The sequence below is a fragment of the Solanum verrucosum genome, unplaced genomic scaffold (assembly GCF_900185275.1).
Source record: "Solanum verrucosum unplaced genomic scaffold, falcon-dt-bn FXZP01000222.1, whole genome shotgun sequence".
NCBI classification, from domain to species: Eukaryota; Viridiplantae; Streptophyta; class Magnoliopsida; order Solanales; family Solanaceae; genus Solanum; species Solanum verrucosum.
Window position 1 is genome coordinate 84,074 of NW_026020027.1, and position 16,214 is coordinate 100,287.

The 16,214-nt window shown below is 31.5% G+C and overlaps 3 protein-coding genes across 3 annotated transcripts; 1 reads left to right on the forward strand and 2 right to left on the reverse strand.

Moving 5' to 3' along the window:
* Positions 1–970: 970 nt before the first annotated feature.
* Positions 971–3,826, forward strand: LOC125821206 (E3 ubiquitin-protein ligase RMA3-like). Its single transcript, XM_049500622.1, has 2 exons — positions 971–1,129; positions 2,727–3,826. Exon 2 carries the CDS (start codon positions 2,732–2,734, stop codon positions 3,524–3,526), a length of 795 nt encoding a protein of 264 aa, XP_049356579.1. The 5' UTR covers positions 971–1,129; positions 2,727–2,731; the 3' UTR covers positions 3,527–3,826.
* A 2,803-nt stretch (positions 3,827–6,629) lies between these two features.
* Positions 6,630–8,368, reverse strand: LOC125821197 (putative F-box/kelch-repeat protein At1g15680). The gene has a single exon (XM_049500609.1). The coding sequence runs from the start codon at positions 8,146–8,148 to the stop codon at positions 6,811–6,813; it is 1,338 nt and encodes a 445-aa protein (XP_049356566.1). The 5' UTR covers positions 8,149–8,368; the 3' UTR covers positions 6,630–6,810.
* Positions 8,369–12,450: 4,082 nt separating this feature from the next.
* On the reverse strand, positions 12,451–14,541 carry LOC125821101 (reactive Intermediate Deaminase A, chloroplastic-like; the record flags this gene model as incomplete). The annotated part of the gene is made up of 5 exons (XM_049500514.1): positions 12,451–12,747; positions 13,992–14,041; positions 14,132–14,205; positions 14,296–14,340; positions 14,440–14,541. Coding segments are annotated over 5 exons (366 nt in total), but the record flags the coding sequence as incomplete, so codon positions are not given.
* Between the last annotated feature and the right edge of the window lie 1,673 nt (positions 14,542–16,214).

Below are 16,214 nucleotides of genomic sequence, written 5' to 3' on the forward strand. Positions count from 1 at the left end.
CCTACTTAGAGGTAGAGGGATTGTTCCCGATACCGCTGCCGCTTCAGTGAGTTGAGATTTCAATTTCTCAAGCAGCGGTTGAACTACATTGTTGTCCACGGGTTTGGTTGAATTCACTAATTTTGTCTCAAATTTTATATTTGTATTAAAAAAATCATTTGATAAACGGAAATTGATCCACCAACAATTTTATCAGTGTGTAATAGTAATTATTCCTTCCTTCTTAATTAAAAATTTGAATTCGATACATAAAATCACATTTGTTAGTGTTTTACCTTGGGTTATTTGCACGAGTGCTCTTATTTGGGGTAGTCTTTAATTTTTATTCTTCAAATTTGCGCATTTTGAATTTTGTCAACAACACTTTTAACAAAAAAAAGTATACGAAAATACTCCTAACATCAAGAAAAAAATTTGCAAGGCACAAGTTATGGCGAGTAAGGCATAATTTATTCCTATGAACTTTTGTCACATAAGGTAAACGTTCTCTAAATTTATTTTTATTTTTATTTTTATTTATGGCTTGAAATTAGATACTACATGATTTATAAAGAACAAGGTAAAAGTTTTCCAAACTCATGTCTTGCACATTAGAAATTACACCATTTATGTTGAACAACCCATGGATATGGAGAAAATCCGAAGCGTCACCTCTGAATTGGCCTGCGTTACCTCCGAATGGACCTGCAGTGCATGATTCAAATATAGTCCGGATACTAATGCGGGGTCCGGGGATGAAATAAAAAAAACTCATAAATTTTCATTAAATTAGAATTAGGAACAAAAATTAAAGACCTCATTTTAATAGAGATATTAAAATTGTAATTTCATATTAAAATTAACTCCTAAAATTTATACTTTAAAAAACTCAAATTTCAATACAGATATAACTACCGACCAGAGAAAAAAAATACTAAACAGATCCAAGTGGACCTCCTTCTTTCTCTCCTTATTTGCGGTTGAGAAAACATTTTACTGTTTATAAATACACAATTCCCAAAAAAAATTCACGCCCATTTCATTGCTTCTCCATTTTTCTCCTTTCAATTTCTCCTCCAATCACTTCCAACGACGCCGTTTATCTTCGAGACTCGCCGTCGATCATACTCTTCCGTTCTCCGACGCGCCGGTACAATCTCCAGCTCTTTCATTCTTATTCGCAAAATGTATTATATTAATTTTTTTCTGTTTGTTTTAAATTTTTGTTTTTCTATGATTTTTTGCTTCGTAATTAAGAACATAGTGTAATGCAAATGAAGTTTTTCACATTGGCGATTTGCTTGTATTTAGTCCGTAGGATAATTGTGAAAATTAGATCCCAGCAGAGATAGAAAACACTTTTTTTAATATGTATAATCCTTGGCTGGCCGAGTTACCTGGTGCTTGTGATGGAAGGTAGCAGGTAGTAGGTGGAATAGCTGAGGTGCAAGCTGGCTTGGACACCACAATTATATTTAAAAAATGTGGAAAAGTAGAGAACATATAATTTGGCTTAAAAGATTAAAAAAAAAATTAGTAATTGGAAAGAAATGGATCCGAATAATTTTTGTTAGTCCAACCTGAGTAATTTGAGATTGAGATGTACGTGATTGATTGAAATGTGTTGGTTCATGATTTGTGGAGTGATTTATCTCGTTTGATGGGTATTTTTCATGCTTGAGATTGTTGAGATGCGAGCGAGCTGGCTCAAACACCAAAGTTATATTTTAAAAATGTGGAAAGAAATGGATCTGGATATTTTTTGTTAGTCATACGGCCTGAGTAATTTGAGATTGAGATGTGCTTGATTGATTGAAATCTTATGGTTCATGATTCGTGGGATGATTGATTTCGTTGATGGGTATTTTTCATGCTTGAGATCGTTTATAGGCATTTATTTCAATGACTAAAGGTTTTGGTATTGCCAATTGTTTAAAGTATTGTCAAAGATGTTAATGCAAATTATTTAGAATTTTTGTTTTGAGAATTGAGAAAGGTGAATGATTTGGAATTGAAATGAAATGGATCTGAATATAGAGCCAAATGGATATATAGAGGATTGTTTAGACAACCTTAACTAGCTTGAGATTGAGCTATAGGTGATTGATTGAATTTATTTTTTTTGCTTTGTGATTGAAAGTTGTTTTCTTGAGCCGAAGGTCTATCAAAAACAACCCCTCTACCTCTGAGGTAGGGGTACAGTATTTGCAGAATTCTGAAACTTTGAAGTTTGGTTCTAGATATCCATTTAAAACAAAACAACAACATACTCGGTGTAATCCCACAAATGTGGGTCTCAACCGCATCTTTCCCATATCAATCAAGGCTTTCCTTGTGTTTGAAATAAGGGGCAAGAAGCAACTGGGGAGCGTAAGATTGATGTGTACCTTACCTCTACCTTTATAGGGTAGAGAGGTTGTTTCCGATAAACTCAAAAGAAATGTAACCGATGCTGGATAGATATCCCTTTTCTAATGGAAAAATGATTGGTACATTTATCCAGAGGTTATTAGTCCCATTTTGTACATATCGCATAGCTATGCTGGTAAAGATATATGATTCCTGTATACGATGCCTTTCCTAGGCATAGATACATAGCCTATGCTTAAGACCATAACCATAGCTCCTGTTGTCATTTATTCTTAAAGTTCAGATGTGTGAATATCTGCTCTTTACTTTGATGCGGATTTCTTAGATGATTTTCAAAGAACTAAGTCAGGTGATGATTTTTTTTGTCTTTTTAATAGATTCCATGGCTCTAGAACAGTCTTTTGGTGAACCTATTATCGGTTTTGGATCTGATGAAGACATTTCCCTAAAGAAAAGGAACTCATTTCCAGTTCCAATGGCAAACCCTGGAAATCTGATGGGATGTTTTGATTGCAACATTTGTCTTGATTCTGCACACGATCCTGTTGTCACTCTCTGTGGTCACTTATACTGCTGGCCTTGCATTTACAAGTGGCTTCAAGTGGAGAACTCTGCCCCAGGATCAGAAGAGACACCTACATGTCCGGTCTGCAAATCTCACATCTCAAACTCCTCATTGGTACCTCTCTATGGCCGCGGTACATCATCAGAAGAATGCAGATCCAATGAGTCTCAAGTTGATGTGGTCGTACCTCACAGGCCTCAAGCCATTTGGACAACAGCCACTCAAGTTAACACATCATCACCTCCGACTTCTCATGTTCATCAACAACTTAATCACACTTCTTTGTATTATCCACCACCCTCAATTCATCACCAACAGTTCTTCCCCCACGCCTTTGGTGGCTATGCAGCTATAGCTCCATCTACCTTCGGAGGCTCTGGAATGACTCGATTATTCAGCCCAATGGTCGTGATGTTTAGTGAAATGTTTCTCGCGAGGATGTTGGGGGGCTCGGATGCAAGCTCGTTCTCCTATCCTTATCTTAGCTCTTACCCCATCCCAGGAGGCGGTAGCTCTAGAATGAGAAGGCAAGAAATGCAAATGGACAAATCTCTCAACAGATTATCCATCTTTCTCTTCTGCGCCTTCATCTTGTGCCTTCTCCTATTCTGATCACTATTATTACTATATGCTTCTTCATCATTGTACAGATGTAAAAAAATATCTGACTGTACCCGATACCTATGGACGATCTATTGAAACGCATAGGTGGCATCAGTCTGGCGTTAACAACAATAACAACATATCCAGTGTAATCTCACGAGTGGGATCTGGGAAAGGTTAAGTGTGTGTAGACCTTACCCGTACCTCGTGGAGATTGAACATGTAGTTGATAGTTAAAGAAAAGAATAACATGACTTATAGTGATTAAGCATAAAAGGCTCTATTTCTTGCAAAGGTTGCTTTAATCTTCACTTTGTGTGAAGTGCTTTTTTTTTTTTCTGGTTTCCCACTCGATGTCCGGCATCTGTAATGGCATTCTCATGAATTAATTAGTTGAAATATATATCTGAGATCTAGCTTGAGCAATATCATTCAATAAAATATTTAAATCTTAATTTGATATGATTTATGTTGATGGTTGCTTTTCATAAGGTATTGTCATTGATCTAGAAGTGGCTCATATTCACAGGAGACAATGCTAAAGATTTGGTCCATATTATAGATTTTAACAATGTTTTACTTGAGTCGAGGGTCTATTTGAAACAATTTTTCTACCTTCATAACCTTGGGGTAAGGTACATACACACCACCTTTCTCAGACCTCACTTGGGTTCCATATATATATTGAATTGGCTGCTATTGTATGCATCTTTTAGGCTCTTTAGTCCTTCTATGATTATTTTAAAAACTCTTTCGTATATCAGGTGTCGACACAAATTATATTAATATATTACCATAACATATTAGTTGATTTAGTAAAACATTGGGTATAAATAAGTATTTTTCGATATCCATTATGTTACGTTATCTTAGAAAAACAACAAACACGAGGAAGAATAATGTGAGACTTTGAAGCTGTCCAGCTGAGTGGCTGAATGACATATTTTCGTCTCCATTCAATTTTTTCGACATCAAGAATATTGATGCACCATAAAAACAATTCTACTTTAATAAAATTACATAATACTCTCCAGAAATCTTCCGCACCTAATATGAAATACTCATTACGTAATTAGAAAATTTTGCCATTTATCACTTAATTGATGCTTTACTTGTGAGTTGTTCCATCACACTTTGGACATCACTATCAAAGAATATTGATGCACCATGAAAACAACTCTACTTCAATAAAATTACATAATACTCGCCAGAAATCTTGCACACTTAATGTGAAATTCTCATTACGTAATTAGAAAATTTTGCCGTTTATCAATTTTAATATTGATACACCATGAAAATGACTCTACTTCAATAAAGTTACAAAGTACTCACTAGAGAACTTCTACACGTAATGTAGAAATATTCCTTATATAATTAGAAAATTTTGCTATTTATCACTTAATTGATGCACTGTTAGAAACAACTTGACTCGATCCATCACACTTTGGATATCCCATGATGATGATTCATACTTCAATTAAATTACATGGTACTCATTAGAGAGTGTTCACACGACTCCAAAGTATTCGTTATAGAAATATTCAGGATTTCTTCATTTACCATTTAATTGATACCCTGTTTGAAATGATTTTACTCGGTTCATCATATTGTGGACATCGTCATCAAGGATATTGATGTCCCATGAAAACGACTTTACTTCAATAAAAATACATGGTACTCATTAGAGAGTGTTCACATGACTCCAAAATATTCGTTATAGAAATATTTAGAATTTCTTCATTTTCCATTTAATTGATGCCCTATTTGGAACAATTTTACTCGGTTCATCATGTTGTGGACATCGTCATCAAGAATATTGATGTCCCATGAAAACGACTCTACTTCAATAAAAATACATATTACTCATTAGAGAGCGTTCACAGCACTCCAAGACTAATGTATTTGTTACATAAATGTTTGGGAATAAATTCTTGCCACTTATTACTTAATTGATGCCCTATTTGGATTGATTTGACTCAGTCCATTACACTTTGGACATCGTCATCAAGACTATTGATGTCCAATGAATACGATTCTACTTCAATGAAAATGCATGGTACTCATTAGAGAGCGTTCAAAAGCACTCCAAAGTATTTGTTACAGAAATATTTAGGAATAAATTCTTTCATTTACCACTTGATTAATGCCTTCTCTAGAACAATTTGACTCGGTCCATCACACTTTAGTAGTCCTGAGAATTTGAATGTATTCACGATAGATTTGATTTTACCTGAGATGATGAGACTGTGAACTCACAAACATTTATGCATTGAACGAGATCGTTTCTCATTTTGTATTGAAACAATGTATAAAAGCATAGGCTAAAACAATTATTAAAAAGCATTATTTGAATGCTACTACACGAAATGTAACAACAACAAACTCTGTGTAATTCTCACAAGTGGGGTTTAGGAGGATAAGATGTACACAACCTAACTACTACCTTTATGGGGGTAGAGAGGTTGTTTCTTATTGACCCTCGACAACCCTCCTCCTTTATCCAGACTTGAGACCAGCAATGTGAACGAGCTCACATGTATATTGATTCTATTCCTCAAAAATTTTCTTTAGGTGATGTTATTATAACCTTCCATCACCAAAAATGAAGAAGATTCAAAGTTGAATCATCTTACTTTATATGGCTCTTCTCATTTAGGATATGTAATTTTTATCAACTTTCAAGAATTCAAATCCATTTCAACTACTCGAGTTAGAATCTCTGAACATCACATTGATGTTTCAACCACTCTTACAAGGATATCTACAAGCTTCAACTAGTTTCGACTATAAGTTGTTAACGAAACTTAATAGAACAGAGTAGCACATGTGATTTACGCAGTTCTTAAACTGAACGCGTGCCAACAAAAAAAAAACAGATGTATTTCGAAGATTAAACTGAAACACAGTTCACACAAACAGTTTTACAGCATCGAAAAGCCATGGACTATGCAAGAAACACGAAACAAAAGTTCTATCGCTCTTTCACTTGGTACATTGTCACTAAGATTCTGCAAGCAACTTATTTCAATGTTCCAGTTTAAAGTACAGTAGAACTAGAAGCACATCGGAGAGAAGACAGGGAAAACTCGATAAACTAGAACAAGAAAAGAAATCAAGAATGCATATAGCATACCAAGCAAAAACAAATCTATTCAGAAGCACGTTAAGGCACGAGGAATCTTGTGTCATTAGGCCACTACAGAAGTGATCAGTAAAATAAAATGTTTCTAAATTAAATGACTAGAACAAGCAGTTCTTTATTAGTTCCCAATACACAAGAAACAAATCACCATTTACCTACTGTTTCTTTTCTTGATAGGAAGAGAAATTGGCCATGGAGGAAGCGTAAACAAGAATGCTGATGACCAACAAGGCGTTTTTCTAAGGCTACCCCGTCCATTTCTTTGAAATGTACCTCGAATGTCAGCTGGATCAACAAGGGCATCCAATTTTAATGTTTTCATGTTGTATGAGACAATGGTGTCCCCGAAACCAAGGTAAAAGATGTTGGCATCAAGGGGATGGAAGGCAATCGGAGTAGGAATGATCCCATTTAACGCTTTACTAATTAAAATGTCATCAAACGAGATGTCTTTAATCTTTACCTTGTGCTGCAAAGTCCAACTTGAAGAGTCATACTCATCAAGAACCCAAACAGAAATGCCTGAAAATCCAAAGGGATACACTGACACCACAGACGCCTCCACATACCTCAACCGACCCTGATGAACATCAAACAAAACAGATCTTCCGTTATTCCTGGCATCAATGCATTGCTCATCAATATCACCAGGGAGACCAATTACGTGACATTGATTGAAATCATCAAAAGGATTAAACACTAAAATCCCATGTCGACGATCAATCCAATGTAACTTCCCATTCAAAGCGACAGGCCTCCTTAGCCACACAACTTCAATTGCTACATCCATATACACAACAACTCTCCTCCAACGTCCAGTCTCAGACGAGAACACCTCAAACTTAAGCACATACGACTCACCAAACTGACAATCCAATCTCACTACTTTATAGCTCGTCAGAGACCCCCCTTCAGATTTCGTTATAAAACCAGTACTAACATCATCAAAACGTGTACAAGTTCGAGGAATAGCAACACAACACCCCGTCATAGCATTGTAAATATGATAATCACTCACTTCTTCACCCACACCGCAATCATACAAAACTAGCCCATCACTAACTCCAACAACATTACACCCCTCACCAACTTCACTACTACCTACCATATTAGGGAAATGAACCATACTAAACCTTGAATGTAACCAATTATCAGATACCAAATCAGGCAAAAACGACTGAGCTAAAAAGCTACCAATCTTCATATTCACACAAAGAGTGTTAGCAAGAATAGTCCAAGGTGTTAACAAAGAAGCACGAGATATATACAGGGAAGCAAAAGAAGTTGCAGAAATCAAGAAACGCCATCGTTTTGACACAGATTTGTACCTAAAAACACATTTTACAGGCAATCTTGATAAAACTTCAATCAAGAACCAATCTGGAAGATACCCATTACTGAAAAACATCTCTGATTTGGTTTTTACAAGTTCCACAGAAATGGGGTTCTCAAAAGATTCTTCCTTTTTGCTATTAACACAAAGTTCCATCTTTTTTTAGCTTAAATTTGGAGAAAAAAATGATTTTTTAGCAAATCTATTGGTGGGTGTTGCTAAAAAACAGTGAGGAAATTGAGTAAGTGATTTTACCTTTTATAGATTTGAGATTTAAGGGCTTATTAGAGTCAAGCAGACAATTGAAGACTTGGAGATTTTAACAAAATCTAGAATCCCCAATTTCGTCTCCTCGTGGGTTTGCTTTTGAACCTATTTGAGGGTTAAGACTGTCTCAAGTTTCTTGGAGGTTTTTTTCCATATGCTAGTGTGCTTTTTTATTTATTGACAAAAAAACGGAGAACGGTTAAAAACGCTTCTAAAGTATCATATGTCTGAACTATGAGGTGTATAACCAATTATATATGAAAATACGATTTGAGTTAACTGTCATATGAAAATTTACGGGAATATTAAGTTATCATATGTGTTTTGTAGTTTTGATTGTTGTATTCAAACACTTGATCTAGTTAATTCCGAATTATTTTTCTTGCGAGATTCTTATTTGAATTATTAGGTAGATGGAATCTACTTGATAATTGATGGAATACATCTCGAAATTGATGAGACAACTGTCATGTAGATGGAATCTATGAATATATTAATTAAGTTGTTATGTGTCTTTTAACGATTGTATTCAAACACTTGATCTAATAAGTTTTTGGGTGTGTTTTGAAAAATAACTTATGATAGTTCAAATAAAATGCAAAAATCTATTAATCCATATATGAAACTCGCAAAAGAAAATACTTCCATTTTGTTTTTGACTATTATCTCATGAAGCAAAGACTATTAAACTGTACAACACATGGGTAGGGTGATGTACTCTTTTGTTTTTTTTATAATGGAGAAATCTCGTGGTATAAGAAACAAATATTTGGACCTAATTTAATTTTAAATTTATTATCTAACATCATATAAGAAAATCGATTAAGTCATTATCCAACATATAGGAACTCAACATCTTAATATTAATGGCGATGCTAGAAATTTCATATATACTTCATATAATTTTTTTGATACATAATATAATTTTTTGACGAAGAATGTTCGACTAACTAGCTACGACATTGCTAGTGTGCGCCCAAGATTGAACATTTGTAGTAAGAGTCATGAAAAGAGGATTCGACAGAATTCAATAATTTTGATTCAAATCTATATTTTCAACCAAGGTTATAAATAGTTATAAGCAATATTTGTTCAATTTAAATTTGTTGATAATTTCCAAATATATGGTCTCAATTCAAAATTTGAATGAGAAATTAAAAACAAAAAATAGGTAATTACTTCTTATTGTCTTATTTAAAAAAACAAGAATTTGATAGTTAACATTTAACAATCTATTATTTGTTTGATTTTAGAAGTCTTTTATGAGTAGAGAAGACTTTCTTTTCTTCTTCTTTTTTTTCTCTAGAAAGAATGCTTAGTAAACAAAACTTGTTGACTAATTACAAAACTATTAACATAGTTAGAAAAGAAAAATCAACTTACTCTAGAATAACATAAACATGATTTATTTAATACCCTAGATACTTTTATTAATTAGTCATTGGTCAATTTTTAGTAATCTTGATTTAATTAGCACATAAAGTAGTCAAATGGGATTTATTTTAGCACACCAAAACATCTTTAATAAGAAATTTATAAATTACTCAAAGTATATACTTTACGCAATGAAAATTCGTATTTAATCAAATATTATTGTATAAAATGAAATGATTATGAAAGAGTAGTAAGTGGTATCATGGTTGTTCAACAATACTAATGAAGCAGTAAAATAGCTCTTTGTTTTTTATAAAGGACTTGGATATGCGTTGGAAAACGAAATCGACTTTGATAACGCTTTACAAATAAAATATCAAATAATCATTTTTTAACTATATAATTGAAGATTACTATCATGCAATTTCAAAATTCTACAGGTGAAACTCTCGGGATCCTATGATAATGTTTTAGAGTTTTACCTGTGAAATTTTGAAACTTTATTGCATTGATCGTCTTCTATTACATGCTTAGAAAATAGTTTGCCCGTATAATTGTTACAATGCGATTTATCTATAGGGTGATTTTCTTTTAGTACGAATTTGAGTTAGTGGAGTTCCAAAATGGATACGTTACACCGATATAAAACAGAAATATGTTTTTTTTTAATTAGTTGTGCAATATGATTGGTTATTGATCAATCATTTTTAGTAACTAGTTGTGCAATTGTTTACTAATTATTGGTCCATCAAAGTTGGCTCTGGCGGCTAATGAATTTTTCCACATTTTTTATTTTTTTAAAATTTCGTTTTAAACCATAAAACTTAATTTAATTATGTACATAATTTAAACAGGAATGACACTCAAAATATTACTCATCTTTCATCTTTTTTTTTTTGTTTTAATGTAGGTGAAGGTATTTAACTTAATACAAAATATATTAAATTAGTACAATAATAACATTTTTAATATACTCTCACAAAGGGGGTATATATATTAAATTATTACGAATACAAATTACAAAAATCATTTTTTTTAGATGGACTAAAAAGAAAATATAGTATGACATAAATTGAGATAAACAATAATTTTATATTCCACGTTGGATTTTTTGGTCTAAATTAGGGTCGCATATATGAACTGACACGACCCATTTAGAAGAGATAGAGATAATGTTCCCACATTACGATTAATATACCTGAGTTAATTACGTCACTATAACCTTTTAGTTTGTTGATCTATTTTTCGTTTTAGTATTTAAAAAAATGACGTTTTCATTATTAGCAATTTTTTAGTTTCAATTTTTTATAAGACATGTTTAAGACCATAAGACTAAAAAACATTTTAATATATTTTGTATATCTTTAATTTAAAACCTCAAAATTTTAAAAAAAAATTATTTTATTTTTTAAAATTTCATATCAAAATAAAATAGACCAGATAAATTAAAACGGATAAAATAATTTTTTCTTGTTCTTGTCTTGATATGAAACTAGAGTTGGACAATTGGGCAATTGGTATCGTATATTTCGGGTCAAATGTTTCTTTTCATGCCCTTTTTTTTTAAAAAAAAAAGAAGAAGTCCATATCAATAAAATTAATTGAAGTTGTCCCATTAAATATTTTAAGGAATAAAGTCCTTTTCATATGAAGTTGAATTTTAGTTTATAAAAAAATTTAAAAGATCATAAGAAAACTGTTTCAGGTAATCAACTTTTTTTTTAAAAAAAAGTTTTGTTCGATACGATAATTCGATAATTAAGTATTGTATTTTTTTTTATGAGATATGTTCATAATTTGTCCAACATTTGATATGTTCTCTTGTTTTAAAAATCCCATATAGAGATTAAATTTTGATTCTGAAGCCCTAACATTAATATTGTGATTTTGGAGTTACAAGTCAATCAGGACATCCAAATCACTCATTAATGTTACTTACACGGTAAACATTTCATTAGAGTGGACGTTTGGTATTCAATTTGATATTTCAAAAGTTTAATTTCGATAATTGGTGATTTTTAAAGTAGATATATCAAATATTGTACTTTGAAATTTTGGTCCGATACAAAAAATCAAACTTCGATACGATAAATTTTAATTTAGTTCAATAATTTCAATTTTAGATTATTTATGCTCACCCCATATTAGTTTTTCGTATTAAAGGTGATTATATTCTCAATATTCGAACTCAGACATTTGATTAAGAATAAAGAGGTACTTGCATATTTAAATTCTTACGTGTTAGAATTACCCAATCAGCCGCCACACAAGTTAAAAGCGTGAATAGTTTAATGTATTTAGATTCATTAAAAATTGTAAAAAATAGTTTTTTAAAGAATAAAAAAAATAGTGTTCACACATGTAGAAATATTTTTAAAATAAAAAATTGACAACATAAATTATAAATTTATAAGTTATAACGAATGAGAGTAATTTTTAGTGGGGCCCACCTCCTTCAATTACCAATTTACGTAATTCATTACGTGTTTGATAAAAAATAATTAAGTCACTAATAAACAGTTAAACACTAAAGTTGCTTTCACAAATTATATATTACGCCATGGTGTATTAAATTAGATTAGAAAATTACGTAGGAATTTTAATTTTCATAATCGGCAGTAGAAAATAAAAATAAATTTATTCTCCACAAATAAAAAACAGAAAATATAATTGTGGTTAAAAGTTTTAGTGGAAGAAATACAACTTTGACATGTATTCTTGTTGATGTATCTGATACATGTGCTACACTTGCAGTGACAACACAAGTTCTTCTTAAATAGTGTTAAATCTGTCGATTAGTAATAATAATGCAAGTAATTTGAACGTGATTATACACTTGATGAATTATTATTATGGGGACTGAAAGAGCCCTTTTTACAGAATTTATTGGTGCTGCACTCTGCAGCAATGGAGATTGAATCTAAAGCAGAGTATCAAAAGACTCTGAATTAAAGACTTAAATCTCCTTTATTTGAATCTAAAATCATAGCTGCCATGGAAGTTGAAGACTTGAATCTGTTTAACATACTGCTATGCAATCAATTTCAATTTTTGCATTCAAGGGTAATCCTGCTGCTTGAAAAGTTGAACGTGCTGGTGCAGGATCTGGAAAATCTGCAACATTGATATATATATATATATCCATGTTAGTACATAATAGTAATATGCGTTATTTGAGCCGTGGATCTTTCGGAAACAATCTTTCTAACTTTAGTAAGCAAGTGTAAGTCTATACTTTTCAGATTCTACTTGTGAGATTACACCGAGTATGTTGTTGTTTACAATAGTGAATATGCGTTATTTGAGTCGAGGATCTTTTGGAAACATATGAGGTAGAGGTAAGGTTGCGAACATTCTACCCACTCCATGCCCTATTTGTGGAAATTAAACTGGATATATTGTTGTTTACAAATAACATTTTGCTTAAGTCTAAGATCAATCTTGACAGACAAGTCCCTAAATTTCTAAACTAAATAAGACACTTATAATTGCGATCATGCCGTATTATGACTTTTTTTTAAGTTACCATTGCAAACTTAGTAGAAATAATTCAATTTTCGATACCCATATTGACTTCCTGACTTTAATATGAAGAGTTACCAGGGGCGGCTCAACATAATTAGTGGCCTAAAGCGAAATTTTTATTAAAGGCCTAAAATCTATATAAATTTTATCTATATCTATTTATTTTTCTAAATTTCTAGACGTAAATTACTACTTAATATCTTTTATATAATTGATTTTTCAAACACTTTTTTTTTTAATTATTAATTTTAAGTAAGATTTTATCAATTCAACATTGAAAAACATCCTTTTATTGAGACAATTATTATATGAATTATTAACACAATTTTATAAGTAATAAGTTGATAAACTTTAAAGATAAGAGTTAGAATCATAGAATTTGATTCAAAAAGTTGATAACTTGGTATACCTACTTTAATATGAAAATTAACAAATAAATTAAAAAAAAGAATTTGTAATGCACTTTGTTCAACTTTTCGACTATTGATTCATATTTTTGAGAGTGTATTACTCTAACTATCAAAGATTTGAAGAAATATAGTGCAAAAAGAGTTACAACGGATAAGTAATGTGAGTGTTAACGAAGAAAATGTAAGAATCCAAAACAATGTTTCCTTAATTTCTTCTATTTGAATGGGGTTAAGATACATAATTTTTTATTTATAAAAATTTGAGGCCCCCAAAAATTGGGGGCCTAAGGCCAATGCCTAAAATTTTATAGGCAAGAGCCGGCCCTGAGAGTTACCTGTCTTAGGTATACATAATTTCAAAGTTTGACCTGATCTAACTTAATTATTAGTACTAATAATACTATGAAAGGTAGTTGTACTCACATTTAGCATAAATTGCATTGACTTTCTGGAAGTCCCCTAGATCAGCCAACCTGTAGGTTAATAATATTATTATTCAACATCAATAATCAAAATTAACTATGTTATAAGGAAACACAAAAAAATTTAATTATGTATCATACATAATTGTTGTTTTAACAGCTGCAGAATAGCTAACACCACCAGCTTTAAGTATCTCCCCAATATTTTTCAGAGCCTGAAAAATTATTATTAAACTCAAATATTTTTTCAGTCGAACAGTATCATATAAATTGAAACGAAAGGTGGAAGATTATTATTCAAAAACCAGTTCTGTTTGATCCTCCACACTGTCTGATATGAGTACTCCAGTCTACATTCAATCACAAAATAATAATTATAAAAATATTAACCAATGTAACAAATTAAAATGATGTAATTAAGGATTTAAAAATGATTAATTATCACTAACCTCAGGAATAAGACCTAGAGAACCAGATACATAAATGAAATTATTAGCCTTAATTCCTTGAGAATATGGCCCCACTGCAGCTGGTGCCTTATCTGTACTAATATATACACATCGTTAGCAATAAAGATAAAGTGAATTCATTGATTGATTTGCGAGGGAGATATGAATATTTAGTAGGCTTATTTGATTTTAGTTTCCTCTTTAAAGATAAAGTTGCATGCAACAGCCAATACCATATACAAATTATTTTAATTTGTTTCGGTGTGCCACTAGCCATATTTTTTACTTATTTTATTATAACTGATTTTATTAGAAACCATGTTTAAATTATTTAAAATGCTTAAATGTATATAAGCAACTTTATACTCCATATCATTTTGGCACATCTTAATTGATACATATATTTATTTTCCCAATAAAATTCACGTGGTTCAATTTATCTTATTTATGTTTCCCAAAGCAAAGAAAAAGGACCTAAATCGAGTTTAAATAATAAGTATACACTATCTTTAGTGTTGACAATTTTTAACAATGAGATTATTTTCATCTATTATAATAGGTAAATACATCATATTTTTAAGATTTCAAATCTTACCTTTTAAAAAAATTATTTATAATATCACTTGAATGACAATGATAGTGTAAAAAATACTTACACAATTATGTCATTTCAATGATAACTACAGTTAATGCTATTTAATAATTATTTATTGGTAATATATGTTGGTAGGAGATTTCAATTACTTCGCAAAGTAGGCGAGGCCACATCAGAGAAATTACTAATTGAATTTTGCTGAATTCGTTACTTACAGTATGGCTTAGCCTCTGAATTCTTGCATGCGTTTTGAGATAATTATTTTCATATGATATAATATTCACTCACTAGTATACTTTAATTTAGATGTTCAAATGATAAAATATGTTCAAATCATTTCAAACAATAATTTTTTAATTACTTTTATCTTTAATATACGTGTAGTTTAGGCTCTAATTAGAAGTCCTAACATATATCCATGTAATTGACATAAATATACCTAAAATATGCATTTTTAATACAAAATATATAGAGTAAAAACAAAATATATTGACTTTGTATCCATGCAAGATTGATGATACCTTAATACCAGACTATAATAATGCTCATGCATATGGTGCTTAATTCCATAAACTAATTCTATTTTTTTAAGCTATAAATACAAGATTAAAGCACTTAATCAACTCATTAGTAACTAGTTCATTAATTACTAGCAAATATCATAATATATAATGGTTTCTCAAAATATTCTCCTCTTAAGCTCATTGCTTTTGTTGCTACTCTTAAACTTAGGCTATGCTAGTAATGGGCCGATCCCGGGCTCTATGAAAGCCCAAAAACAAGAAAATATGAGCTCACCGGGCTTTTCTATGTGGGAACCATCCGAACTCTACTTTCCTAAGAAACCACTACTATATCGTTGTTTGTATGGATGTCTACCACCGCCGAATATAACCTACCCAAAAAAACATCATCATCATCATCATCATCATCATCATCCTTCTCCTTCTCCTTCTCCGCTTAATCAGCGTCATCATCATCGTCCTCCTCATCAGCATCATCCTTCTCCTCATCATCGTCGTCATCAACCCAAGCCCATGCAAAAGGGAAAACAAGATGGTCACTAGTATATGAAATATAATTAAAATGCCTTTAAGAATATGAGTAATATAATATAATAAAAGAGAAAATGTGTATCTAGGCCTTTCACTAATATTATGTGTAATCTTATTGGACTTTA